This window comes from Spermophilus citellus (genome assembly GCF_964194105.1).
Source record: "Spermophilus citellus genome assembly, chromosome: 6".
NCBI classification, from domain to species: domain Eukaryota; kingdom Metazoa; phylum Chordata; class Mammalia; order Rodentia; family Sciuridae; genus Spermophilus; species Spermophilus citellus.
In genome coordinates, this window is record NC_138187.1 from 155,036,267 (window position 1) to 155,064,258 (window position 27,992).

At 33.9% G+C, this 27,992-nt stretch overlaps 1 protein-coding gene across 4 annotated transcripts in view; it reads right to left on the reverse strand.

Annotated features, from left to right (window-relative positions):
• The window catches only part of RASAL2 (RAS protein activator like 2), a 357,274-nt gene that overhangs the window by 77,185 nt on the left and 252,097 nt on the right, over window positions 1–27,992 (reverse strand). For all 4 annotated transcript variants that reach the window (XM_081300551.1, XM_081300550.1, XM_081300549.1 and 1 more), the window contains exons 4-5: window positions 25,761–25,867; window positions 1,598–1,707 (exon numbers count right to left, since the gene is read on the reverse strand). In XM_081300551.1, coding sequence (XP_081156677.1) covers window positions 1,598–1,707; window positions 25,761–25,867 — 217 coding nt within the window. The remainder of the gene's footprint in view (window positions 1–1,597; window positions 1,708–25,760; window positions 25,868–27,992) is intronic.

Consider the following 27,992-nt stretch of genomic DNA (forward strand, 5'->3'; position numbering starts at 1 on the left):
AGTTCAAATCCAGGCTCCACTACTTACTAGCTGTGTGACACTGGGCAAGTTTCTCAATCTCTTTTCGCCTCAGTTCCTCGTCTGTAAAATGAGGATAATAATAGTATCTAGGGTTGTATTATATGAGACTACATTTGAAATGCCTGGCACATAGTAAGCAGTCAATAAAAACTTGTGCTGGCAATGATGTACTGATGCAACACTCTAAAATTATCAATATTACAGAGCCACAAAATATTAAAAATGTATCATGCATGTTCAATGATTTTAGAGGAATGTTATCCTTCATGAACTATATACATTTTAAGTTTACCTAAGCTAGTATAGTCCTTATTGAAATCCATGTTTTTTTTTCATTACATGTCTTCCAGATGTGACTATAAACCAACAATGCCAATTCCATATGCCATATAGAGAGAATAACAAAGTATGAAGAAGATGAACTATGAAGCCAAATTGCCCAAATTCAAATATCATTTTTATTATTTACTAGCTATATGATCTTGGGTAAGAATCTCGGTGCCTCAGATTCTTCATCTATATGGATTTATTATGGAGATTAAATAAATAAGATCATAAGCATAAAACACCCTGTAGAGTTGTCATAGTTTAGATCTGGAATGTTCCCCACAGACTCATGTGTTGAAGCCTCACTGGTTCCAGCCAGTGGTACTACTGGAAGGTGGCGGAAACTTCAGGAGGTGAGGCCTAGTTGGAAGTAAGAAGGGTATATCTTGTCCCAGGCCCTTCCTCTCCTCTCTCTTTCTCTCTGGATTTTGAATGCCATGAGGCAAGCAGCTTTGCTCTGGCATACCCTCCCTCACCGTGATATTCTGTTTCACCATAGGTTCAGGATCAATGGAGCCAAATAACCATGGACTGGAACTTCTGAAACCATGAGCCAAAATAAATCTTTCTTCTTTAAGTTGATTTTATCAGGTATTTTGTCACAGCAATAGAAAGTTAACATATACAATGCTCAAAAATTATTAACCATCATCATCATCATTACCTCTTAGAGTCATTCTAGCAAAAAAAAAAAAAAAAAAGAAAAAGAAAGATTAACCCCTGACCACTAGAATTTCACTCTTATCAAAGAAGCATAATTGATTCCTTAATTGGTTCTTATGAATCCACAAACTCTCAAGATTCTTAAACTGGATTGGCATTTGAGACAACATACTGTACCCTGCTCAATATGAACAAGGTAAAAAAATAAATTTCATATTGATCTGTTAAGGTGTGTAAACAAGTCTGGGTGGCGCCTGGCATTTTGCCAGAGGGAGTGGTTAGTAAAGTAACCCCAGCGAGCCATTAAGTGTGGAGATTCCTTATTGGTTGACTGCTGTATCTAGTTTAAGCTGTATGGAATGTATAAATACCTCTGTTGTCCTACAATAAATGGCTCCCATTCCTGCTGTATCAATGTACACAAGTTGTTCCTCACACCCCCCCCCCCCCCGATTATTTTGCTGCAGCCGGACTGCGGCATTGATCTTTCTAAAATTATCATTACTGAAAAGTTAGAAAAAGCCAAGATGAATTATCAAAATCCATTTTGACACTGCTTTCTGTTTTAAGCAAGCTGACTTCTTACCTGTCATCTGTATTACGCAGAGATGGGAGCCGAAAACTTGTGTTTCTGTCAAGCTTTGACTGGCTTTTGGTCCTCTTGATGGAGCCTTTCAGGCGCTTGCTGAAGAATCCCTAGAATGAAAAGGCAGATGGTGATGGGAGAGAGAATCAACAGGGAATATTACCTTCTGCACTAAATTTGCAAAAGGTGTTCAGATTTTTATAATGTAGACTTGAAACAGAATCCATATTTCAACTTTTTTATATGTAATAGTTGCTTGAAACCACTTGGTAATGTGATAAGATCATTTTATTTTCTGTGATAATTAAATTTTTTGATAGCACTGAGTTCTTATTTCTAGTTTATACTAGTTATATAAAAAATTTCTAACTTTACTAATAGATTTTTAAAAACACAACAATAAAACATTGACAAATGTAGTCTTTTCTATGAAGATAGTATCAGCAATTTCAAAAGAAATGACACAAAGTGATTTCCTAAATTAAGAGCAAATAATTAAAGAGAACAGAATGTGAAAAGGACCTGAAATGAGAAGGTACTTGGTATATTGCAGGAACTGACAGTGACACTGAGAAAAGAAACTTGACCTTAAGACTTCAAAAAAGGAATTAACTAAGTAGTACAAGGTAACTTGTTGGTAGTCTCAACACGAATGATGTGACTCTACTTTATGTACAACCAGAGAAATGGAAAATTGTGCTCCATATGAATTGAAATGCATCTGCTGTCATGCATAACAAATTAGAACAAATAAATAAATGAATTAAAAAGAAGAATGTTAAAATTAGGTCTATATCACTTTGGATATGGTATTTGTAAAGTTAACATTTAAATGGAGATAACTGTACTAGCTTTTAAAACTTCATATCACTTCTAGTTTCATTTCAACGAACCCAAACCAAAATCAAAACAAAACAAACAAAAAAATAAAAAAAAAAAACGTGACCACACCTAACATCTATGGGGAAGGGATTTGTAGAAACCCAGAAAGAGAACTAGAAACATGGTGTTTTATCAAGTTACATATTTTTTAAACACTTAGGCATTACTCCATTCATTAGAGAAAAATGGAAACAAACTTATTTGAATTACAACTATTTATTTATTTATTTATTATTTTTTGTTAAAAGATTTAATTTTAGAAGTCTTTATAGGAAGAAGTTAGTAAATTTAAAAATTTCTGTGCAAATATTTGTGTAATTTTTATAGCTTGCTGTTAGGCATTTCAACAGGCATGTGTTAGGGATGGATATCAATGCCACAGGAAGCATTTGCTCCATGTACCTTTGCAGTTTTGTACATGAATTAGAGCTATTTAGATGAGTGAAGAAAAAAACGTGTCAATATTTTATTGATCTTGATGCTGAAAGAGTAAGTACAGACTGAGGATGTAGCTCAGTAGCATAACATGCATAAAGTCTTGGCCTGGCCTTTCCTCTTCCAAGTGTAAAATCTAGAAAATATCACATAGGCATAGTTCTCTAAACTATCATTTTGTTCCAGCTTATACATACATAGAGAGATTAGAAGAAAGAGAAAACAGGGAGAGTTACTGTCATTAGTTCTCCAGGGCACAGGCTTTATTTTCTGTAACTCAATTAGAATGAATCACCATATTGTCCATAAATGTAGTCAGCAAATTAGAGTTAAGATTATAGAATTCTAGGAGGATTATAGGGTTGTTTAAAACAATCACTGCCCTAAGTCGAGAGGGCCTTGACAATAAGCACACACTTGTGCACATGTACACATGTGCACATGCACAGGGTAAAGCAGCCGACTGAATGTGTCCTAGTCAATGTTCACCCATGCAATACTTTAACTTTATTTAGGCTTTTATTTGATCTTATTTCATATTTTAATGTATTTATTTAATAAAATTCATTTTATATCTCTGTGGTATAGAATTGTAATAGAAGTCACAAGGAAATCAAAGATAAAACAAACACACAATCTGCCTTAGAGGAACTTGTAATTTAACGTAGGATTTAGATACTACATAAAATTATATACATAAACTTATTGTTAGGACATAGCTGAGGAAAGAATCCCTGAGCGCAAGCATATAACAATAAGAAAACTTTAAAACTGAAAAACAAATAGAACTAGACTGAAATCATCAAAACAGATTATCCAAGGACTGTGGGACAACCATAAAAGGTATAACCTATTCATAATGGGAATACCAGGAGAGGTGAAAAAGTAACAGAATTATCTGAAACAATGACTAGTATTTTCCCAATTTAATGTCAGAACCAAACCACAGATTCACAGAACACCAAGCTCCATAAATAACAAAAATAACAACAGCAACAAAACAACAACAATAAAAACATTGCCCCAAACCACATATTTCAAACTATAGAAAATTAAAGATAAAGAAAAAATTCTGAAAGAAGCCAGAGGGGGGAAAACCACCTTGTATACAGAAGAATAAAAACTTACATCTGATTTCTCAGAAACCATAGAAGCAAGAGAAAAATGAAGTAAAATATTTCAAGTATTGAGAAGAAACAAACAAAAACCCATGGCACCCTACAATTCTCCAACCTGCAAAATCACCCTTCAAAAGTGAAGTAGACACTTTCTCAAACAAATATTGAAAAAATTTGTTGTTGGTAGACCTGCCTGACAAGAAATGTTAACAGAAGTTCCTTAAAGAGATACAAAATAATATAGGTGGGAAACTTGGAGCTGAATGAATTAAAAAAAAAAAAAAAGGAACACTGAAGAAGAAATAAGTGAAGGTAAAATACAAACATTTGTTTAAAATAATAATAGCAATAATGTATTCGATTATGCATACATAAGCAAAATTAATCACAGCAATAATATAAAGGATAGGAAGGGGAAATTAGAATTATTTTGCTATTATAAAATATTTACACTGTATGTGAAGAGGTACAGTGTTACTGAGAGTGAACTTGGATTAGTTGTAAATATATACAGCACACTCCAGGTCAACCACTAAAAAAAGTAAAAGGAATTATAAATGATATAATAAGGGGAAAAAAGGAAATGAAATGTCCAATTGAAACCATGAAAAGCAGAAAAAAAATGGAAGGAAAAAATAACACAGAACAGGGCAACAAACAAAATAGTAACAAATAAGGTAGATAGTAATCTAACTATATAAAAAATTGCTCTGAATGTTAACTGTCTAGATGTTCCAATTAAAAGGTATTGGCACAGTGGATCAAAAAGTAAGACCCAACTATATGCTGTATTTAAGAAGTTCACATTGAATGTAGACACATATAGTTAAAAAGTAAATGAATGGCAAAGATTAAACCATGCCAACACCAGTCAAAATAAAATAATAATAGCTATTAATTTTAGACAGAGCTTGTGTCAGAGCAAGAAAAGTTACCAAGTATCAAGAAGAGTATTACATAATGATAAAAATGTTAATTTTTCAAAAAAGACCTAATGATCTTTAGTGTGTCTGTGCCTAAACACAGAGCATCAAGGAACATGACACAAAAACTGAGAGTTATTAGGAGAAATAGATGAATGTACTATTGTAGTTAAAGACTTTGAAGTCCTTAGCCCACTACCAGCTATCCTCTTGTTCTTTTTTTCCTTCTCTATTTAACTGGACTTCCTGGCTAATTATCTAAAGTATTCAATTATCAATATCCTCCATTTTCTTAATTATCAGCTATCCAAAATCAAAACTGGATCAATGTTTACATTCATCTTTCTGGTCCCATGATCAAGCTATTTAGAAAGATCACATAGCTATGTAGACTGACACCACTAAATATCCTCTGTCTCTAAGCTTGTTTTCTAATGTACCTCTATCCTGGAAGAACCATGCATTGAGCCTTCTGGCAACATAATCCTGTTCTGAGAAAGCTCAGTGTATACACCATGCTTAATTGCCCACTGCTCGCTTCTGAGAATTCCTTATGTACAGGTCACTATACTTTATACCATGCAGTTCTTCTGCCTTGGCTACATCTGACTGGATCAGAATGGATAAATGACCTAAAGATACCCCAAAACATCTAAGAGTAGTCTTGGTGAGAGTTCTATGTACAGGACATGGTATCTGGTAATTACTTTGTATTCTAGCTTGATCTCTGTCTATTCCTTGCTTCATCCTTTATACTCTAATAACTCTGAAAGCCTATAATTCTCCATATTCACAATGCATCTCTGCTACTTCTCATATTCCCTCCTTTCTCCCAGATAGTCACACTGGCTCAGTTATCCCTAGTTCTAAGACACTGGGCTAGTCACAACTTCCAAATTTCAGATTCTCACCTGCAAAAGGAAGATTTTAAAATTAAGAATAAATTAATAAATTAATAAAATTAAGAATAACATAACTGAATACAAAAGTGTTTTTTTATTTTATTTTTTGTGGTGATGGGGACCAATCCCAGGTCTTCACAATGCTATGAAAGTGTTTTTAAAATAAAGGAAAATGAGTACCTGTAAACATTAATTGAACATGAATCTAGGGTGGAAGACCAGTGAATAGGTAGGTAGAATCACAATTTTCTCTCTGGAAACCATTGTACCAAATGAAGTGAAGGAAACTAGAAATAAATTCCACAGTAGCAGAGATTTATGACTGCTACATTCAGTGACATATACCCCAGTGTCTACAGGGATACTTTGTACATTATAAGTGCTCAGTAAACATTTGTTGACTGAGTTTACTGAAGGCTTTTTCTGTATTAGAAATATGCACTATCATTTAATTCATGCAGCAACTCCATGAAATAACTTGTTTAAGTCAGTAGATACCAAACTAAGATTTAAATTTAGCATATGCTAATATTTAAAATGTTTCATTCATTTGTACATTTATTGAACATCTATTATTTGTCAGATACTTGACATATTTCACACATATTGGTGAAAAAACAAACAAACAAACAAAACCAAAACCCTGGCCTTCAGTAAGCTTACATGCTAGTGGGAGGAAAACACGGCTATGTTTTATATACTGCAGCACTTGTCTTTATTATGTTATGTTGAATATCACCAGTATGTGTTGAACATAACATAATAAAGACAAGTGCTGCAGTATATAAAACATAGCCATGTAATGGGGTGGTGATATTAAGTGGTTAGGGAACGGCTTAGAGGAAGATACATCTGAGTAAAGATCAAAGAAGGTGAGTCAGCTTAATGATATTAGAGGGGAAAAACATTCCAGGCAATGGAGACAGGTTGGGCAAAGGCTTTAAGGAAAAAGCATAAATGTTCAAGGAAGAGCCCAGAAATCAGTGAGGTACAGAAAGCAACAGGAGGGTAGTGGGAAATAAGGGCAGAGAGGTAGAAGGATGGTGGTGGTGGTAGTGTTAGCTGTGGGGGTGAGTGGTGGACAGTGGATCCTATAGACTGCTGTATGAACCTCACCTTTTTCTCTGAGTGTGAGAGGAAGCCATGTCCAAGGAAATTAACAAGAGATAATTTAAAGTGCACATACGTGCACATGCACACACACATTTAAGTTTCTGAAAGAGTTTTAGCTATGAAAATGAAAATGTGTGCGGATTTACTTAACAAGGTTGTGCAATATATGAATAGTTAATTTTCTTTATAAATAGTATATTACATTTCAACAAAATACAAAGAAAGTTTATTTGTGACTTTACTGAGGTCACACTGATGTCAAATGGCAGAGCAGAACTTTGAGACCAAGTAGTCTGACTCTTGAACCCTTTGCTATTTAACCACTATGCTCTACTAATTATCCACATTCTAAATCCTCTTCAAATATTCTGAGCATTATAACTTGTTTCCCCTATATGTACTTAATCAAATTTCTACACAAATTTTATAGAACTACATATCACAAAGAGCCAGGAATGTATTAAAGGTCAAAATATTAGAAAACAAAAAAATACAGAACTACCAGTGTGACATTTGATTCATCCATAAAAATTTGTCCCTGTATAAATATGTTCTATCTACATAAACTAAGGTGAAATACTACTGAAATCACTTTTATTACATAACTGAATCTATTGTCACTGAGTATAAAAGAAAAAATAATTCTCAAGTATAAGATTTAAAAATATATGGATGCCAAAAGGAAAATATTTTTTCTTTACACAGTTATGATAAGCATGTCTTATAAAGATGTAAAGAGTGCAAATGATTCTTCTATAAATTTACCCCCTAAATCCAACAGCATAAATGGAAACAAAAAAGACTATAAATAAATTTATTTCATCCTCCTGATACCAACCTAATATGAAAGCATTCTGATAAAACACTCAAAGCAACTCCTACCTTATTCAGTTCTCCTTTGAAATGCTGTTGCTACCCTCTACAATTCTTAAAAATAGCAGAAAGGGGCTGGGGATGTGGCTCAAGCGGTAGCGCGCTCGCCTGGCATGCGTGCGGCCCGGGTTCGATCCTCAGCACCACATACCAACAAAGATGTTGTGTCCGCCGAGAACTAAAAATAAATATTAAAAATTCTCTCTCTCTCTCTCTCTCACTCTCTCTCCTCTCTCTTTAAAAAAAAATAGCAGAAAGTTCATCATTAAAAAAAAACAACTCTGTTGTCAAAGCCATCAATACTACTAAAATGACTTATTGTAATTGTTTGGTACTCAGTATTTCCTTCAAAATCAGGCTTAAAATTAGCAACTATCAGTGAAAGAAAAAGTCTCGTGTTGCCTTTCTTTGGAGCCTGGTAAATGTTAAAGACAATGATAACTGTTCACCATCTGTAATTTGGAGTAACCCCGGAAGACTGAACTTGGCTATCTGGGCATGATTCGTAACTGAAATAAAACTGCTGCTACGCAACCACTCTCAAAAGTCTCCGGGGTGGTAATGAGAGACACTGACTTGCTGATGTCCTGGCACTACTGCTGTTCCCTTAAGACAGGGAGAAGTGGAGACAGAGAAACATGTTGTCACCTTTCAAATGAAAACACAGGGATGTGCAACAAAATCCTGCTATAATTCTGCTGGAAACTTTTCACACAGTGACTCACAAGGGATTAAGGACAATATTACAGTAATTTTAAGTGATTAATTTTAATAGCAGTTCCTTAAAGTGTTATGATTCACACTAAGAAAATGCTACCTTGACAACTAGCAAGGACCCAGGTAAGAACTATTTCCATTTTTGCTTTTAGTTTAACTAGTAAATTAATCTACATTTTAAAACATTTTAATAGTACATTTTTATCATAGATTGTAATTACCTAAGAAGAAAGTTTTGGTCACATATAAATAACTTCCTTTCAAGTTCTTTTAGTATAACTTAAGAACTTGTTAGATGTTCAATAAATATTGAATATTGGCTACTACAGTTGCAAAAAATTAACAAGGAAAAAGGGAAAGAATATGTGTAATAAGAATTGTAATAAAAAACAAGTACATGTATAAAGACATGAAATGGCGTGAACATACTTTATACAAAGATATGAAAAATTGTGCTCTATATGTGGAATAAGAATTGTAATACATTCCACTGTCATGTATTTAAAAAATAAAATCAATAAAAAAGGAAAATGTTAAATTTCATTTTCCAGCTATCATACTTTTAGTTTATCTTCAGAACTAGAAGTCCAAAAAAGATGGAAAACTCTAGTGACAAGAATAACAACAAAGTAACAGACAACTGAAAAGTGCTTTAGTTAACAGCTTCATTATGGGTAACTTTTCCACTAGAAGTTTCTTTTTTTGTTTGTTTTGCTTTTGCAATTTAAGCATTTCTATCATAGATTACAATTTTCTTTCAGCTAGGAGCTAATAAATCTGAATCTTTGGGCCTATGGCACAGCGATCTACATATTTTTGTTTTTGTGGTACTGAGGATTGAACCCATGACCTTGGGCACATGCTAGGCTAGTGCCCTACAACTGAGCTACATCCTCAGCCCAGTGATCTACATTTTCAACAAACATTTAGTGTGATGATTTTTTTTATTAAGCAAAGCAAAATTTTTATCATGAAACCTTTAAAATACAAAGCACAGGAATTAATAAACACATATCCATTAATCAGATTGAACCTATATTAATATATTGATGTTTTATATATTAAAATACAAAAACAAAATCTAAAATATTTTAATTCTTATATGTCATAACATGTTAAAACATACATTGATATGTTAACATATGCTAGAGGGGCAAATGGGAAGTTATCCTATTATTACTAATAATTTTCTTTATTTTAGAGATTCATTTTCATTTGATAGAATGCACTCGAATGTCCAATTTCTTTCTTTTCTTTTGTGGTGCCGGGGATTGAACCCATGGCCTTGTGCATGTGAGGCAAGCATTCTACCAACTGAGCTATATCTCCAGCACCCCTAATTTCTTCTGTTATCTTTCCATTAAATTATCTCAAGCCATTTACCTTCAACTTTTATGAGTTATGTTTTAAAACATATCTTCTTTTCAGAACAGATTTCTTTTGAAAGTTATATAAAATTTAATAAATTTACGAAAACAAAATTCACTATTTTTAGGTGTTCAGCTTGGTGAGTTCTGACAAATGTATGCCACCACAACTAAGACACAGAACATTTCTATCATTCCAAAATTTATGTTCCTTTGCATTTGATCCCTTCCTCTCACCTTCAGCTCCTAAACTGACTTGTCCCTATTATCTTTTCCAGAATGTAATATGAATGAAATTATGTAGTGCATAGTTGTCTTTTCACTTGGTATAATGCTTTAAAAATTTCATAGTTTGCATCTTTTTATTCCCACTACCTGGTGATACCAAAATTGTTTTATATATTGGCCAACTGATAGACATTTGGTTTGCTTCCAGTGCTGGGTTAATTTTAGATTTATTTATATATTATCATCCTTAATATTCATACTCTGTGAACTTGAGTAAGATCAGCACAGTCTCTGTTAATCATATGAAACAAACACTACAGAAGTAAATATTTCAGCTACTGACTTTTTCCTCTTTCAATGCCAAATTTGGTTTAATACTAATCTAAAATTTAATTGGGATGTCACTAGTTTTTCCACTGTGTTCTGCTACTAGAATCAATTAACAAAAATATAACAGCTCACACAATACAAATTTATCATCTTACAGTTCTGTAGGTCAGAAGTCCACCTAGATTTCTCCTGGCTAAAGTCAAGGAGCCAGTAGGTCCGCATTACCTTCTAAGGCTCTAAAGGAGAATGTCTTTTTTGCCTTTTCCAGCTTCTTGAGGTCACTCACATTTCTTATTTTGTGGCCTTTCCTCCGTTTTCAAAGACAGCAGTGTTACATCTTTGTGTAAGGTTTTCAGCTTTTAAGGCCACGATGTGGTTGGATTGGATCCAGCTGAATAATTTAGCATAACTCTCCACTCCCAAAGTCCTTACTCTTAATCACATTAGCAAAAACTGTTCTGCCATGTAAGATAACATATTCATAGGTTCTGGATGTTAGGATATAATTGGAGTGATACAATATATTCTGCTTTTTACATATACAATAGTTTCTTTTATTAATATTTGAGTAGGTATTTTGGTTATTTCCAATATTGTGAAAATTATAAACAGTGCTGCAATGGATAACTTTGTATGTACTTGAGTGTTTCCTATAACCTCATCAACTGATTTGATTCTCATACTTTATGGTTTTTGTCAGCTTGAAAGGTAAAATAATTTTTTTTAAAGAGGTGGGAGAGAGAGAGAGAGAGAGAGAGAGAGAGAGAGAGAGAGAGAGAATATTTTAATATTTATTTTTTAGTTCTCAGCAGACACAACATCTTTGTTTTTTGTATGTGGTGCTGAGGTTCAAACCAGGGCCGCACGCATGCTAGGCATGCGCGCTACCGCTTGAGCCACATCCCCAGCCCCTTTTTTTCTTTTCTTTTTTTTGTTTTAATTAAATGACAGTACAATGATCTTGACATATCAAACATTTGAATCAAATGGGATATAATTTCTCATTTTTCTGAGTGTACAGGTTGCAGAATCACATTGGTCATTCAGTCACGTATATACATACAGCAATACTAGTGTCTATTTTATTCTGCTGTCCTTCCTATTCTCCCTTCCCCCACTTCCCCTCCCTTCCCCTTCCATCACTTCTCTCTACCCAATCTAATGTGACACACTTCTTTTTTTTCCCCTTCACATCATCATACATGTAATCTGTATAACGATGAGGGTCTCCTACCTTCTTCCGTGCAACTCCCCTTCTACCTCCCTTTCCCGCCCACTTCTCTTCCCTATTTAGTAGTAATCTTCTTCTCATGCTCTTCCTCCCTATCCCATTTTGAGTCACTCCCCTTATATCAGAGAAGACATTCAGCCTTTGTTTTTTAGGGATTGGCTAACTTCACTTAGCATAATCTGCTCTAATGCCATCCATTTCCCTGCAAAAACCATAATCTTGTTATTTTTTAGTGCTGAGTAATATTCCATTGTGTATAAATGCTACATTTTTTTTTTAATCTATTCATCCATTGAAGGGCATCTAGGTTGGTTCCACAGTCTAGCTATTGTGAACTGTGCTGCTATAAACATTGATGTGGCTGTGTCCCTGTAGTATGCTCTTTTTAGTTTTTTTGGGTATAGTCCAAGAAGGGGAATAGCTAGGTCAAATGGTGGTTCCATTCCCAGCTTTCCAAGGAATCTCCATACTGCTTTCCAAATTGGCTGTACCAATTTGCAGTCCCACCAGCAATGTAAGATTGTACTTTTTCCCCACATCCTCGTCAACACTTATTGTTGTTTGACTTCATAAAGGCTGCCATTCTTACTGGAGTGAGATGGTATCTTAGAGTAGTTTTAATTTGCATTTCTCTGATTGCTAGAGATGATGAGCATTTTTTCATGTATTTGTTGATTGATTGTATATGCTCTTCTAAGAAGTGTCTGTTCAGGTCCTTGGCCCATTTGTTGATTGGGTTATTTATTTTTTTGTTTTTTAACTTTTTGAGTTCTTTGTATACTCTAGAGATTAGAGCTGTATCTGATATGTGAGGGGTAAAAATTTGTTCCCAGGAGGTAGGCTCCCTATTTACCTCACATATTATTTCTCTTGCTGAGAAAAAACTTTTTAGTTTGAATTCATCCCATTTGTTGATTCTTGGTTTTGAAAGGTAAAATATTATCTCTACATTATTTTAAAGTTTACATTATTCTAAATATAAATGAATTTAAACATTGTTTTATGTGTTCAGGACAATTTTTATAGTTTTTTATTCTTTATAATGATCTGTTCATATCTTCCCTCCCACCTGCAATCTTTCTGTTGGGTTTGATCATTTGTCCTTAAAATTTTAATATTTTTAAAGTATGTTGTAAAATATTTTCTCCCAGTTGACTGGTAGCCTTTTAATTTTGTTATGACTTTTTCCAAGCAATTAAAATGTTTTTGTATATGTGTGTCAAGTTTCTCAGTCCCTGTTTACACCCGCCCCTGCTGAATACCTCTGGCTTTTCAGTAACCATTACAGAAAGCTTTCTTCTATATTATGGTTAAAAAAATTCATCCATGTTTTCTTCTAATAGTTATATGATTCATTGTCTTTTAAAATTTTTTTCTTTTTACATTTAGACCCCTAGTCCCATTTGGAGTTTACTCATGAGTGAGGTGTGAGATACACATCTAATTTTATCTTTTTCCAAATGCTTACTTAGTTATCTGTTTAATAGTTCTTTAAAATACCAGTTATGCAGGAAACCAATCTTTTTCATTTTTTGTTTTTTGAGATACTGGGGGATTGAACCTAGGGGCATGGTACCATCTTCAGCCTTTTTTATTTTTGATTTTGAAACAAGTCTCTTCAGTCTTTTTAAACTGCTGAGGTTAGCTATGAACTTATATCCTCTTGCCTCAGCCTGCCTAGTCACTGGTATTTTTGATTTCTCTAATAGGACTTGGTCTCTCTTACTTCTGAATATCTAAGAACTTTCCCTCTGTCTTGATCTATAATTAGTTTTCTATTCCCATTTTATACCCCCTTCTGAATCTTAAACTCCTGAAGGAAAACAGGAATAAACTGAGCATATCTTTAAATTTTTGCAATGCTTGGCATATAGTGGGCTAATATATATCTGCAAATTACGAATAATGACTGCTCTGAATTATTAAGAAAAGTTAAATTCACTCAAGAAAGCAGATAAATAACTAATACATTTGAGAGGAAAACGCTCTCAAGATTATTAAAACAAAACCAAATTTGGTGTTTAAAGAGGAAAAGTTCAGTATTTGGAATATGCAATTCTGTAGACCACCTCACAATTTCTTATTATTAATGAAGTATATGTTTTCTTACAACAAAAAAGAGATTGTGCTGATCTTACTCAAGTTCAGAGTATAAATATTAAAGAAGATGGCTATAAATAATAAAATAATGAGAAATGATAGGTCAAAACTAAGAAATAGAACATTCTTCTATACTGAGGTCTGCTAGTCTACTAGATAGCCTCCCAGAGATTATCATGAAAAGCTGAAAAAGCATTAGATAATATAATTTGAAAGACATTTTTTTTCATCATCAGGAGAGAAGGACTAGATGAATTTATTTGGCGTTTTTCATTTCTCATTTCTAGAACTCTAAGAATAACAGTATCACAGATGGAGGGAGACTGGAGCTTATGAGTTATTTAAAAAAATAAAACTCTTACTGCCTTTGGTGAAACAAAATATACCTAAAATCCATATTATGGAAAGTGGTAAGCAAAAGGTATAATATTAATAATAAAATTACTTTTTACTAGTGTCTATCAGGATATGCTTTTTTGGGTATAGAATAAATGGAAGAAGGGAGAAATATATTATGGAAAAGATTTATTAGACATATTTATATTGTTTCTAGAGGGTATTTCCTGATGTACTGTTTTTAATGTTATAAAAAATTTTACTTTATGAATTTAGGCACCAAAACATTATTACACTGCTTCTTAATATATTCAGTTCCTTTTATCTGCAAACCTCTAAAGATCTTAAAATGTTTATATTTCATTACTCTAAGAAAATAAATTAAAGGCCTTGCTCTTGGTCATATCAGTGAGATGTTAGTTGCCCATTTTAGGTACAAATCCTTAAATGCTAATAATATTAAATCTTTGTACTGGTATTCTGTCAAAAAACAGATCATCAGGTGTTGACCTTCACTTTTGCTGGCTACTGTCCTCTCCCACCCCACTTAACTTTTAAAGAGTAGAGAGGAAGACCACTTTCCTACACAGCTGATTATGCCTTGAATACCATGAGTCATTCTTTCTATCAGTATGGAAGCCCACAGGGCTTCCATAGAAAGAAAATTCTTTCTGCTCACTATATGCTACCTTTCTTAATTCTATTTCATTTTAACAGATTAATTCTAGAGTCTTTTATTAAAAAAGTACACAATGTTGATTAATGCAAAACTACCAGTAAATGGCATAAAAGGTTAATGTCTTTCCAATTTGCATGTCTTAGATTATCATGAATGCTACCCATAAGACAAATAAGATACAATAAGGGCCTTCTAGAAGATGGTTTCTAAATTATTTTGACTACATAGAATGAATAAAATCATTGAGTGGGCATTCTTTATATGCTTACTTATAAAACATAAGAATATTCTGTGTATGAAACACTCAATAATACAAAAAGTTTAAAAATATCAAACATTTGGGGCTGGGGATGTGGCTTAAGTGGTAGCACACTCGCCTGGCATGCGTGCAGCCTGGGTTCAATCCTCAGCACCACATACAAACAAAGATGTTGTGTTCGCTGATAACTAAAAAATAAATAATAAATATTAAAAAATTCTCTCTCTCTCTCAGTCTCTCTTTAAAAAAAATCAAACATTTAATATGTTTTCTGTACCCCAAATGAATTATGTGTATACCCACAGACCAAGGAAGGCAATTATACAAACAATATGGCTACAAAATAATAGTATCAGGAATATAAAGAATAGATGCCCACTCCTTTGGACAGTCAGAGAAGATCAAAATTAATGTCTAAAAAAGGTAAGGAGACAAAGAGCTGAGTTTTAAAGAATGGAATACTTTTAGAAGAAAGACTTCCTAGGCAGAAATGTGCAGAGATCCAAGAAAACTTGAGGAACTAACTATTGGGTGTGGTAAAGATGGGCAGAGAGGGCTGGAGGTGGGGATAGGGATGTTGGGTATTAGGAAATGAGCCAAAACACAATGAAAGGCTCTTTATGCATTAACTTTGGTTTTGATTATACTGTAACAGAAGGTCAACTCAAAAAACTTCAGCAGGAGAATGATGTTTTTTTTTGGGGGGGGGGGTTAAGGGAAAGCTACTGCTGCATAAAGACATTCAAAACAAGGGAAGAGAGGAGAGAATGAGCAAAGAAAAGGAAGAAAGCATTACACAAGCCCAATATATATAAAATCTGATTAAATTCATGGGAATGGGATCATAGAAAGCTACTAAAAGACTTCCAACAATACAGAGTTAAGTAATGATCAGCTTTAGATTTTAAAGGAACCACTCGGCAGCAGTGTAAAGGTTAAAGAACTGAAGGCCAGGAGGTGAGTAAAGAGTCCCTACTGCACTAGACAAGATCAGCAGCACAATTAGAGGGGCTCAGTGTAAAATGAAAATGCAGGAACAACTACCGGAAAACAAGGCCATTAAAGATGTTAAAGTAGAAACTTTTTCCTCTCTTCAATATTCTCTATCTTCACCTTTATCCACTATTCAATGTCCTACTCCCTCACAAGCTAAATGTAGACCATCACAGGTGCCTGGGGCCCCAGCTGATGACTTGGCATGGGGATTGCCCACTGGTTGCCAGGTTACCCTTGGCCAGCAACCAAATCTATGTGCCATGTTCTGACTCAGGGCAGGGAAGTTGAGTCAGGTTTCTTCCTTTCCATGGATGCCACTGCAACTTGCTAGGTACCTGGATTGAGGATGGACAACATTTCCCCCTCCCCACTGCTAGCCTCTGGCTAACTACCAGACACTCCTGAAGTTGACAAGTGGGTAAAGACTGCCTCATCAACCCTTGGCCCAAGACGCCATGGGGTATGCAGCCTAATTCCCATCTTCCTCATACTTGTGCATAGGCCCGTGCAAGAGTCAGAGAGTGAAAGTTATGGCTGGGTGAAGCAAAGACAGGGAGGCAAGATGGGACATCATGAGGGAAAGAAGTGAGCAGAGAATCCATCCTAAGGAAAAAATAGGCCTCAGGTTCTCCCACACATGCTATAGTTGGCCCCAGGTCCCCACATATGCTCCATTGTTCCACTGGACTTTATTTAAAAAACTAATTAAAAGATCTATCATCAAGAATTTAGACAACCACAAAGCATTAAACTTCATGCTTAGGGCTTTCTGAGTACACGCCCCAGGGACTGCACTGGTCTCACATTAATGAAATTGGTCTTGGTACAGTTTAAGGACTGATAACTAAAGTGAGTTAATAATGGTGAGGCTGGAAAAGAAGGGATCGGTGAATTTGAAGAGAGGCAGACAAGAAGACCTGGTGACTAATTTTCAGACAGAGGGAAGAGTACGTTATGACTCAGGTTTTTGACTGGGAATTGAAGAAATTTGTAGAACTACAAAGTTAGAAATTAAAGGGGGAAATTTGGGGGAAAAACCTTATGAATATATTTTGGAGCAAGCTGATTTAAATTCTTAAGGGACATCAGAACCAAGATTTAGTAGAAAACAGAGACCTGTTTGGAAGGATATTTGCCAAAACTGCATCCTGTTCTATTTCCTGATTTGTTGATCATTAATTCATTGCTGTATAAAAATCATAAAAGACTCTGAGATGATCTCAATAGATTTGAAATCAATATTAAAAGCATTAATAAGATTTTATATTTTTCATCCTAAGCTTTCTAAAGCTGATGTTTATTAATTTTTAACAGTTTTTCTTGAGATACAATTCAGTTACTATAAATTTACTTTTAAAGTGTAGAATTCAGTATTTTTTATATATATAAAAACTCATGTTACCATTCCCCAAATTAAGCTTCACACCCATTAGCAATCACTTCCCCTATCTCATGACAACCACTAATCTATTTTTATGATTCTATGCATTTGTCTATTCTGGACATTTCATAGAAATGTGGCCATAACACGTGGCTTTATGTTTATGGCTTCTTTCACTTAGCATATGTTAAAGGTTCACCTATGTTGTAACATGTATTAAAATATCCTTTTTATGGACAGATGCAGTGATGCATGCCTGTTATCCCAGTGACTCAGGAGGATCACAAGTTTGAGGCAAGTCTCAGCAATTTAGCAAGGCCCTAATCCTTGGGTTAGTGAGACCCTATCTCAAAATAAAAAATAAAAAGGACTGGGGATGTAGCTCAGTGGTAAAACACCCCTAGGTTCAATCCTTAGTATGAAAAAATTTTTTAAAAATATCTTTTTATGGCTAAGTAATATATCATTGTATGGATAGACCACATTTAAAAAATTTTTATATCTATTTTTGAGTTGATGAATATTTGGGTTGTATCTATTTTTTTTAGCTATTATGAATACTGATGGTATGAACATTCATGTACATTTTATATATACATTTTTAATTTTCTTGTATATATAACTAGAAACATAATTGCTAGGTCATATGGAAACTCTATGTTTAAACTTCTGAGGAACTATCGAACTGTTTTTTAAAGTAGCTGCCACCATTTTACACTGCCCCACCAGCAATGTATGAGGTTCCAGTTTCTCCACATCCTCACCAATACTTATTATTGTCCCTCTTTTTGATTATAGCCATTCAAGTGGTTATCAAGTGATATAGTTTTTTTTTTTTTTTTTTTTTTGTACTAGGGATTGAACTCAGGGGCACTCAACCACTGAGCCACATTCCCCAGCCCTATTTTGTAATTTATTCAGAGACAGGGTCTCACTGAGTTTCTTAGCACCTTGCTTTTACTGAGGCTGGCTTTGGACTTTTGATCCTCCTGCCTCAGCCTCCTGAACCATTGGGATTACAGACATGTGCCACCACACCTCAGGATATCTGATTTGTACTTCCCTAATAACTAATGATGCTGAGCATTTTTTATGTGCATACTGGCCATCTGTTTATCTTCTTTAGAGAAGTGTTTATTTAATTCCTTTTGGAGGCTTTTTAACAGGTTATTCAATAGCCTAACCAAAAACAATAACAACAAAATGTTTCAGTGATATTTTAATCACTTTATACTCTTGGAGTGAAGTTCATTTAAAATGAAACCAGTAGATGTTTACTATATAACATACAAAACATTTAAAAATGCAGTACAATGGTACTGGTACTATCTATAGAATTAAAGGGTCCTGTGTTAGGAAGGGTCCTCAGGGGTATTATTCCTTATCAGTAATGCTCACACCTGCTGAGTGTAAGTGCATTTGAGAAGAGCAAAAGTACATTTTTGCACAGATAACCCTATCAAAATCAGGAAGAAAAATTTCTTTTCCACACCTATAGCTTCTGAACTTCTGTGAAAGAAGAAAGCATTTGATATAATTTTTACTTATCAGGTAGAGTTTGTGGCTAATTGTTATGCTCCCTTAAGTGGACATTAGCTCTTTAAAACATTTATCTCTAATTGCAAATTGAAAGTTGTGCTTCCCCTCCCTTGTTAAAGTTAAGGAGAAAAAACATTGCTCTGAGGGGACAGAGGCTTGTACAGTTTTCTACAAGAACTAGCCATAAATGAATACATCTGATCCTTTAAAACAGCCCTCTTTTTTGTGTGTAGGACAAATAGAAACCCAAAGTTAAGCAGCTACAACCCATTTGTAGGAATTATCACAAATTAAGGAGGGTTCCACCCATATTTGGTTATTTCAAGTTAGACTCTTGGCAATATTTTATGCCAAGTCTGCTTCTTTTTCTTCTAGGTATTTGTCAATCCCCATTCTGTCCCCTTAAGGGGTTGTATCTAACCTAATTCCTATTCCTCCCTTTCTTTTCTTTCTTTTTTGGCTCCAAGACTTTGAGTTCTAAATTTTATATCTTCTAGGATATTTATCATTAAAAAGTTTTAAAATTATGCTCCCTCTGATTATAAAATAATTTAAATGTACAGTAAATATTTGATAACTTCAGATAATAATTTTTCTTTTCTGGCAATAACATGTCTATTATTTTTACCTCTGGGAATAACAAATTGACATATATGTTTCATGTGTTATATACATATATATATATATATATATATACACACACACACACACACACACACACACACACACACATATAAATATACATATGAATAGTCTTTACTAAAAGAGTAAGTATTAATACAGGGTGGTTCCATTATGTATCTTAACTCACATGATCAATGAAGACAAAGCAAAGAGATACAGAATCTCTAGGCACTTGGGGAAATAACATGAACTGTCTTCCTGGAATATGACAGCAATGACAACATAAAAACAGAATGGTCATACTGCTTGTATGGTAGGAATTCAATTTCATTATTTCACTCCTAAGATAGATTCTTAGGCTGGTTAGAGGTCACTGTGCCAAGTATAGCAAGTACTTTGTAAATTTAGACTGGTAATCTAACTGATGATATGGCAACCACATAGATCATCAACTAATATGCAGTGCAGCAATTTACACAGGAGTAACAGTAGGCCACTAAGAAAACACTGTTGCTTAGTTTCTTCAGTCAGACTTGAAGGCACAAAGGCGGCACTTATTTCACAGGTAAGACACTAACTAAAATGAACTTGTAATATTTTACCAATAATTAGACCCTGGATTGCATATAAAGATATATTTATATGGGAACATTTAAATACATTTATATGGAAATATTTAAAAAATACAGAAGATGGGGCTCTAGTCCAGAGGTCAAGATTTGAACCTAGAGATTATAATTTATCTGATGTGAGGTGAACTTTAAGCATTAATACACTGTTTGGAGTTCCTAAAGGTGATTTGTACGTATAGTTAAGAGCTGAAAACCACAGGTTTAGATAATACAATTTTTCTGGTCCTTTGTTTAACTTAGAAAAACACTTATATCGATCTTATTGAGGATTCCATGCAAAACAGAGACAAATACCAATCAAGCCTTATATCTTATACTTAAGAAAGGACATGATATTTCTTTTATAAGACTCTTAACATAGTCTACATTTATTTTCTGGGGCTTTACTTTCTTATAAAAAATTATGAAAGCTTTTGTCTTTTGACAGTCATTTATATCTACTGTATTATTTGATTGGTAATGCTCAGGTGTCACAGCAACAAGAGCACAAGGAAGGTCACACAGAAATATGCAGCTACTGCCTTAGTTCAACTGTGCTTTCTGGTTGTCTTGGCATATTTTTTTAGTGTTTCAATTCTTTCAGAGCAAGCTCAAAGCTAGTACAAATGAAGCAGCTGTGATTGCATTGTGCTACACTCACATGGAAGGCCAACTCAGACCACTGTGTTATGAAAATGGGAACACTAAGCCAAGCACCGGGCCTGGAACACAGGCAGCTTTCTCTTAGCCAAAGTCAAATTGATAGCATGGTCTAAGTAGACTTGATACAAAACCATAAATATCAAAGTCACTTTATGATAAAATATAAAGAAAGAAGTTTGTTTAAAAAACAAATATAATTACAGGACATCATCATTTTACCATTCTGAATTAAAAAGTAGCTGGATAACTTACTAGTTTACTCAATTGTCTCCACCACCCCTGTAATAAATGCTGTTTTTATTCAAAGGAAAACACAAATATACAAAGATAAAAATCTAGCAAGATGTCAAAGAAAAAAAACATGATGCTTTTAAAAGAGGCAAAAAATTATTCAAATGACTAAAATTGTTTTTGACAAATCTAATGGTCAAAACTCACACCTGTGAAAACATTATGAGTTTATACATATGTATGACACCTAAAGGGCTCAAAGAATATTCCTAAAAATATCATTAAATAAAGAATTCTATCTAGTTTCAGTTTTCAATGTAAGTAGACACAGTATAAACTACATACATAAAATACCATAGCTCTGAACTCAAAATGTTAATTAAAATTTCTCTTTGTTGAGGAAAACAATCTAACTTCTTCACAGGCACATTCCTTTCAAATAATATCTTATTAAATGATATTAAAATTGGGGCTGGGGATATGGCTCAAGTGGTAACTCGCTTGCCTGGCATGCGCGGGGCGCTGGGTTCGATCCTCAGCATCACATAAAAATAAAATAAAGATGTTGTGTCCACAGAAAACTGAAAAATAAATATTAAAAAATTATCTCTATCTCTTTAAAAAATATATTAAATATTTATTATTCCACTTGATTAGAGACATTATTACTAATAATAAGAGAACAACTGTGAGATAAACTCATTCTACTCATGCATATTTCATCTATTCAACAATTATTTGTTGACTGTTTACTTACTATCTATGCACTTGGGGTTGTAACAGATATTCATTATCCAATGAGGGCAACAGGCCTACAGACAAATAAACAATTGGAATTAAGGTATGTGTAAAGAAATACAGAATGAGGATGGAGGAAGAACAGATAGACTATCCTGAAGATCTATGCTTTTTCCTATGACTGTGATTAGATAAAATAAAAATACATTTAAATAGTCCTCAAAACCAAGACCTTGCCTTAATCTATGTGTTCAGGAACCTCATAATAAGAAATACATATACTCTGCTGTACTGTTACTTATTTTAAGATTTGATAACTTTTTGTTAATAAGGAAGACATACTAAAGTTTTGAGCTTCCCTCTTGGTGTTCACTGCCATAGTAATTCTTATTTCTGACTTATCCAGGATATGAGCAACCTCTGGCCTCTTTTGGATCTCCTTAAAGTGAACCACTACACTAGAAATATTAGTAATATTAGCTGAAGGTTTCATGTGTGCTGGCCTTTTTTTTTTTTTTTTTTTTGGTGCTGGACCTTGTGAATGTGCCCACTAAGCCATACCCTCAGACCTTGGGCTGACCTTCTATTGAAGAACCTTACTTTATTATTCTAAATTAGGATGGTGATAGTAAGAGCAAAGCAGCATTACTTAAAGAAAAAAATCAAGTAATTTACCAGTACTTAGTGATATTTACACAACTTGATTCAGTTTTTGAGCCAAAGACAAATGTTTCAATCAATGTATCTCTAATTCTTCAGCAGCCAACATAATTTAGTTAAGCCTGACAAACCCATCACAGTCTTGCCACAACCTCTCTTTCTCGATTCTCTTCTGCCATACTTTTCAAATCCTGTCTCATCAAATCCTTTCTATTCACCCAGGTCAAAGGTCTCATAATGTTATCTTTGCAAAATGCTATTCCATAAGCCTGGAACACTGTATTTCCCTTGTCAATTATTTTCTTCCAGTCTTTGAAACTCAGCTCAAATATTGTTCCTTGATAAAATCTTGGGTTACACACTATCTTGTTAATGACCTGTGTTACCAGGCTTACCTACTTCATTATGAATCAGAGCATTTTTCTCTTACTACGAGATTATAGGCTTTCTGACAAAGAAAATTCTGTGTTTTCATTTGTTTCCCCAAGTACCAAGTACTGCATGCCAAAAGGGGATCGATAATTGGTGAATCACCAATATTTTACCCAAAGTAAGCACTTAATAAATGTGCAAATAATTTCTGTTAATACTTGCTAAAATCCATTTCCCCTGCTTCTTGGTAAGTCTGAAAATGGAACAGGGAAGAATACGGCCCTTTATGAGAGTATATTGCTCGTTCTTTTCGGAGTCTACTTGATGAGTGGTAAACCTACTGTTCACCATGGTAACAACATCTGAATCTAAGAACCATGAGTACCTGTGCTAAAATATCACTTTTGTCTCTTCATAAAACTAATATGGAAATGATCTTCTTTGAAATACTGTTAACTTAAGTATTTCAAAGTTTGGCTTCCTTTTGTATTGCTTTCCCATATTCAGAGTCCATTGTGATATTAATTACAAAATACATTGTGTTGATCTAGAAATAAGACATACTTCTAAATCAGAAATATGTTTAACAAAGAGTCACATTAACTAATAGTGTTATACAGAAATTTAAAAAATACAAACATACTTCTACATATATCCAAGTACTGACATGCCTCATTTAGTCAGAATATTTTGGTTTCTCAATGGCAACCTTAAGGGCTATTAACAAATGTAAGTCTGTTTGCCTTTATCCTAAATGGATTCAAATTGTTTTTATGATTCCTTGACTTATATTCTGTTTTTCCCTCTACTTTTTTGTTTGGCTGGTAATCAGTGTATCCTTATGGTTATTTTCCAGAAAACTATCTAGGTGAGCACCTATGAATGGTGGTTAAGACTCCTAGATAGCTAAGTGCCTGAGCTTTGTCACTGCAATTCTCTAGTGAAAGGCTTCTTCTTTCTCTCATTTATTTATTTAGTTAGTTCCTTCCTTCCTTCCTTTTCTGTGGGATTGAATCCAAGGGTGCTTTACTACTGAGCTACACTCCCCACCCTTTTTATTTTGAGGCAGAGTCTCACTAAGTTGCTGAGGGTCTTGCTAAATTGCAGACATGGGTAACTTGCAATTGTCCTGCCTCAGCCACCCGAGTCACTGGGATTACAGGTATGCACCACTGAGTCTGGCTCTCTCATTTATTTCTAAGATTACCAAAAGAGTACCTGGTTTGTAAGCAGAACTAGTTTCCACATATGTCCATATCACTGCTTTATAATTTCAGTTAAGAATTATTAGTCTTATTAAGAAAAATGTTAACTATCACCTTATTGTTTAAATAAATGAAAATTGTGGTTCTTAATTCAAATTTAAAAAGTCTGACCATAAACTTCAGATTTGATATAGGATGTACTTTAATGTCACCATACTGTACAGAAATATTCTTCTTCATTTATTAACCTTAAAAAATTTAAAGAATTTGCCATTTGCTTCCAGCATAATGGTGTAAAAACATCAAATTCTAACTCAATCTTAACTCAGTTAAGCACATCAGTATAGATTTACTATACTGTTATCTGATTCATCAGGAAAGAAAGAAACTGCTGTTTCTATTCATAAAAAAATAGCTAAGTCTATGGTACAAAAAAATTAGTAAAAGACACTAAATCCAATTTTGCAAAATTCCTGTAATAATTTGATAAAAATATTAATCTGACACTTGTGATCTTTTAAAATGAGAAAATGTGTGAAACTTTGAATGGTGTCACAGGTACAGATGTCCACAAATACTATGTGCCCCTAAAGTAAAATAAGGGGAAATATTGTTCCTCAGGATTACTACAAAATAAAACAACATTTTGGTTAACTTATATAAGAATGTCAGCTTATACACCTCAAAATATTTCTACCCTAAAAGATAATTTCAACTTAAAAAAAAATAGTATTAGAATAAAGGAAGAAAGAATGTGCCATATTAACCTGAGAGAATGAAGAGAAAGAAAATTTTTCTTCCAATAGGAAATTTTATTTCTACTGTTTATTGATTTTCATTATACCTAGAATAATGACCATTCTTATGAAGCAATTCTTTCAATATAAGTTTTAATAACATGATGTGTTTAGAAAGAAAGTATATTTTTTATCCAATAATCAAATAAAAGAGATGACTTAAAATCTGAATTAATTATATCCAAAGGCACAAACCAGGCCTGAGCCTAGTGCTCAGCTGACTAGATCACCTGTGGTCCTTCCATCTCAGCATACTTTTTGTATTTAATATTCTCAGTACTGTTATTGGGTTTAAGGCATTATTGTCTTTCACCGTATTTCTTAAGCATTTAAACGGTCATCTAAAAGACAGCTTAAGCAAAGAACAGGCCATTTCTCAGCATTAGAATTTACAATTCTCTAATTCTTTGAAATTGCTTGGCAACTTTGTGAGTCTCACTACTCTGTGCTTATGATCTAGCTCTAGAAATTTTAAAAAAGAAATCATATCCCTATCTCTAAAAACAGAACTCCCACAAACATTTTTACAGAATTGTGATAGGGTTTTCCCTAGCAACTTTGATAAAAGTATAACTGCAAAGATTTACACTCTATAGTTCAGAGAAATTAAAATTCAATGTACTTAGTTATATATTTTGGAAATATCCCATGAGTGAAAACAATATTCTCTAAACTCTAATACTGAAAATAGTGGACATTCACCACAGATAATGTATGCAAACCGGTAACACTGTTCTTTAACCTGAGTATTGTAAAGAAACTCTTGAGGTACAAAATGTTTGTTTTTTTTTTAGCAGCTGTCTTTAATAAGAAAGGAAAAAAGCAAAATATTTTAGACAAAAGAAACACTTACTGGTACTTTGAAGGGTGAGGTATTTGCAGTGTCCATGGAATTGGGTTTCTCTGATGTACTGGTCCCTGAGATACTCCGTCTACGGGGAGATCTTTCTGCTGGCACCTCTGGAAAAGAGGAAAGTTGAAACACCATTAACTAAGCACCCAACTTAGCAGCTTTCACCAAACTGTAAAATTAATGGTTTCTCAAAAAAAAAAAATCTACTTTAAAGATTAATTACATTTTATCTCCTCATAATTTGTCTCTTTTTCTTTGTGGCACTTGACATTAGAGAGACTTGGTCAAAGTTAAGAATCTGTTTTAGTGTGACACCTTATATCTTGTTTTGTGTAATATAAAAATAATTGCCCAAGTTTTGGTTAATATCTTTAAGCTCACTTAATATTTGCATCTTTTAGTATAAAAATCTACTTCTTTATCAGCAATATAGGAGTTAACAGAATCAAAAGAAATTTCTAACATTCTTGTGAACAAAATATAGTCTAGAGTTGCATATGATTTGATGGGGTTTGCACAAAGGTCAAAGTTCGGTTCTGTGCTGATAAAATAATTCACTGGATTGCAACAAAGAAGACTGAAAGCTGCTGCCAGGATAAAATAATATATATGCCTATGCAGATATAAAAATAGATCAGCTTCTCCTTGTTCTGGCAATATGACCTTACTAAGATCTTACTCTGGAATCACAAATCTGTTTAAACTGGCCTAACAAGCTTAGAATTTTGCAGATGATATGATCTTCTCCAATTTAATTACTATAAACTGTACTAAGGCTGCATTTTAAGATTTTTTTCATAGAGCAATATATATACGTATATACACACACATATATGCACATACACATGCACACACAGAAGATATATACATATTATACCTTTATCACAACTGCTTCCCATCTCCACTTCAACTGACAGACATATAGGAATCCAGCTTCTCAGATAACATTAGATAATCTCAACATGGACAAGGGAAAAAAAAAAACCCACATCCTAAAAAAAGTATTCTGTGTTATCTTCCAGATCTTAAAAAATACGGAGTAAATCGTGACTCCGGAGACTGACATTTTGATTCCTGCTGTTCTCCCTTTAAAAGACAGATGCAGTTTAAACTTCCATTTCTGGCCTCCTGGCCCCTGGGATCCGTGCTACTTCCACTTAAGAGAAAGCATTTTTTCTCTAGCTCCCTCCCTGTCTTGCTCTTCCCCCTCCCTCTCTACAGCTTGCAGAGAGAGCAAGCGAGAAAGAAACACACAGGACTGCAGCTATTCATTCAATCAATCGTTTCGACTGCACATCCTCATTAGTTACTTTCAGGCTATTAACAGACGTCCAACCACTGCCTCCCCTCAGTTTCAGAAAATTTCACTGTATTACACTAATCTGCAGCAAGAAAAAAAATTTCCTGAAATTTATATTCACCTAGAACTAAAAGGACACCATCTTACACAGACCCAGTAAGGCACACAAATCAATCCTCTTAAGAAAACCCAACTGGAAGTGCTTACCCTATTACTATTTGCATGCCAGACACTGATACTCTTTTCCATGACTAAAGGTATCTGCTCTATGACATCTTGGCCAGAAAGAAAAGAAGCAAACTGCAACATTCCTAATGGCTGAGAAGTTAACAAAAGCGTGTCTTATATGCCTGCAGTATAAGAATCCCATGTTATTGCTCTTTTTTAAAATTATGACCAATAACTATAAGTCTCTCAACTTCTGTCTAACCGTCAATGGGTAAATGAGCCTTAATGTACGAAGCCATTTTTAGAATTAGGAACACATGACTTCTAACGCACATCTCTGAAAAAATGGCAGTATAATTATTTCAGATTCATGGGAATGGCACAAAGGAATTTAAGCAAATCAGCTTGTAGAAGCACACTGAACAGCAAGACCTTCATACTTCAAGAATATGATTTTACAGAGTGATTACCTAAGTTAGGTGATTCTATGATGAGTGGACAAGACAGGTGGGGAAAGGAGCTGGTGAGTGTAGAACACTTTTTTCCTCTGATAATTGCCTATAAATATCAAATTAAAATACACTAGACTATTACAGTATAGTATAGCATATTTTAATCTCTAAATAATTTACAATGAAATCAAACTAGGAGAAAAATAAGTTTCATTAAGATAGGATACAGTGATCCAGTAAACAGTTTCCTTTATAAGCAATGTTCTGGATAAAGAAAAAAATTGAACCTAATTTTGTCACTTTTTTCCAACC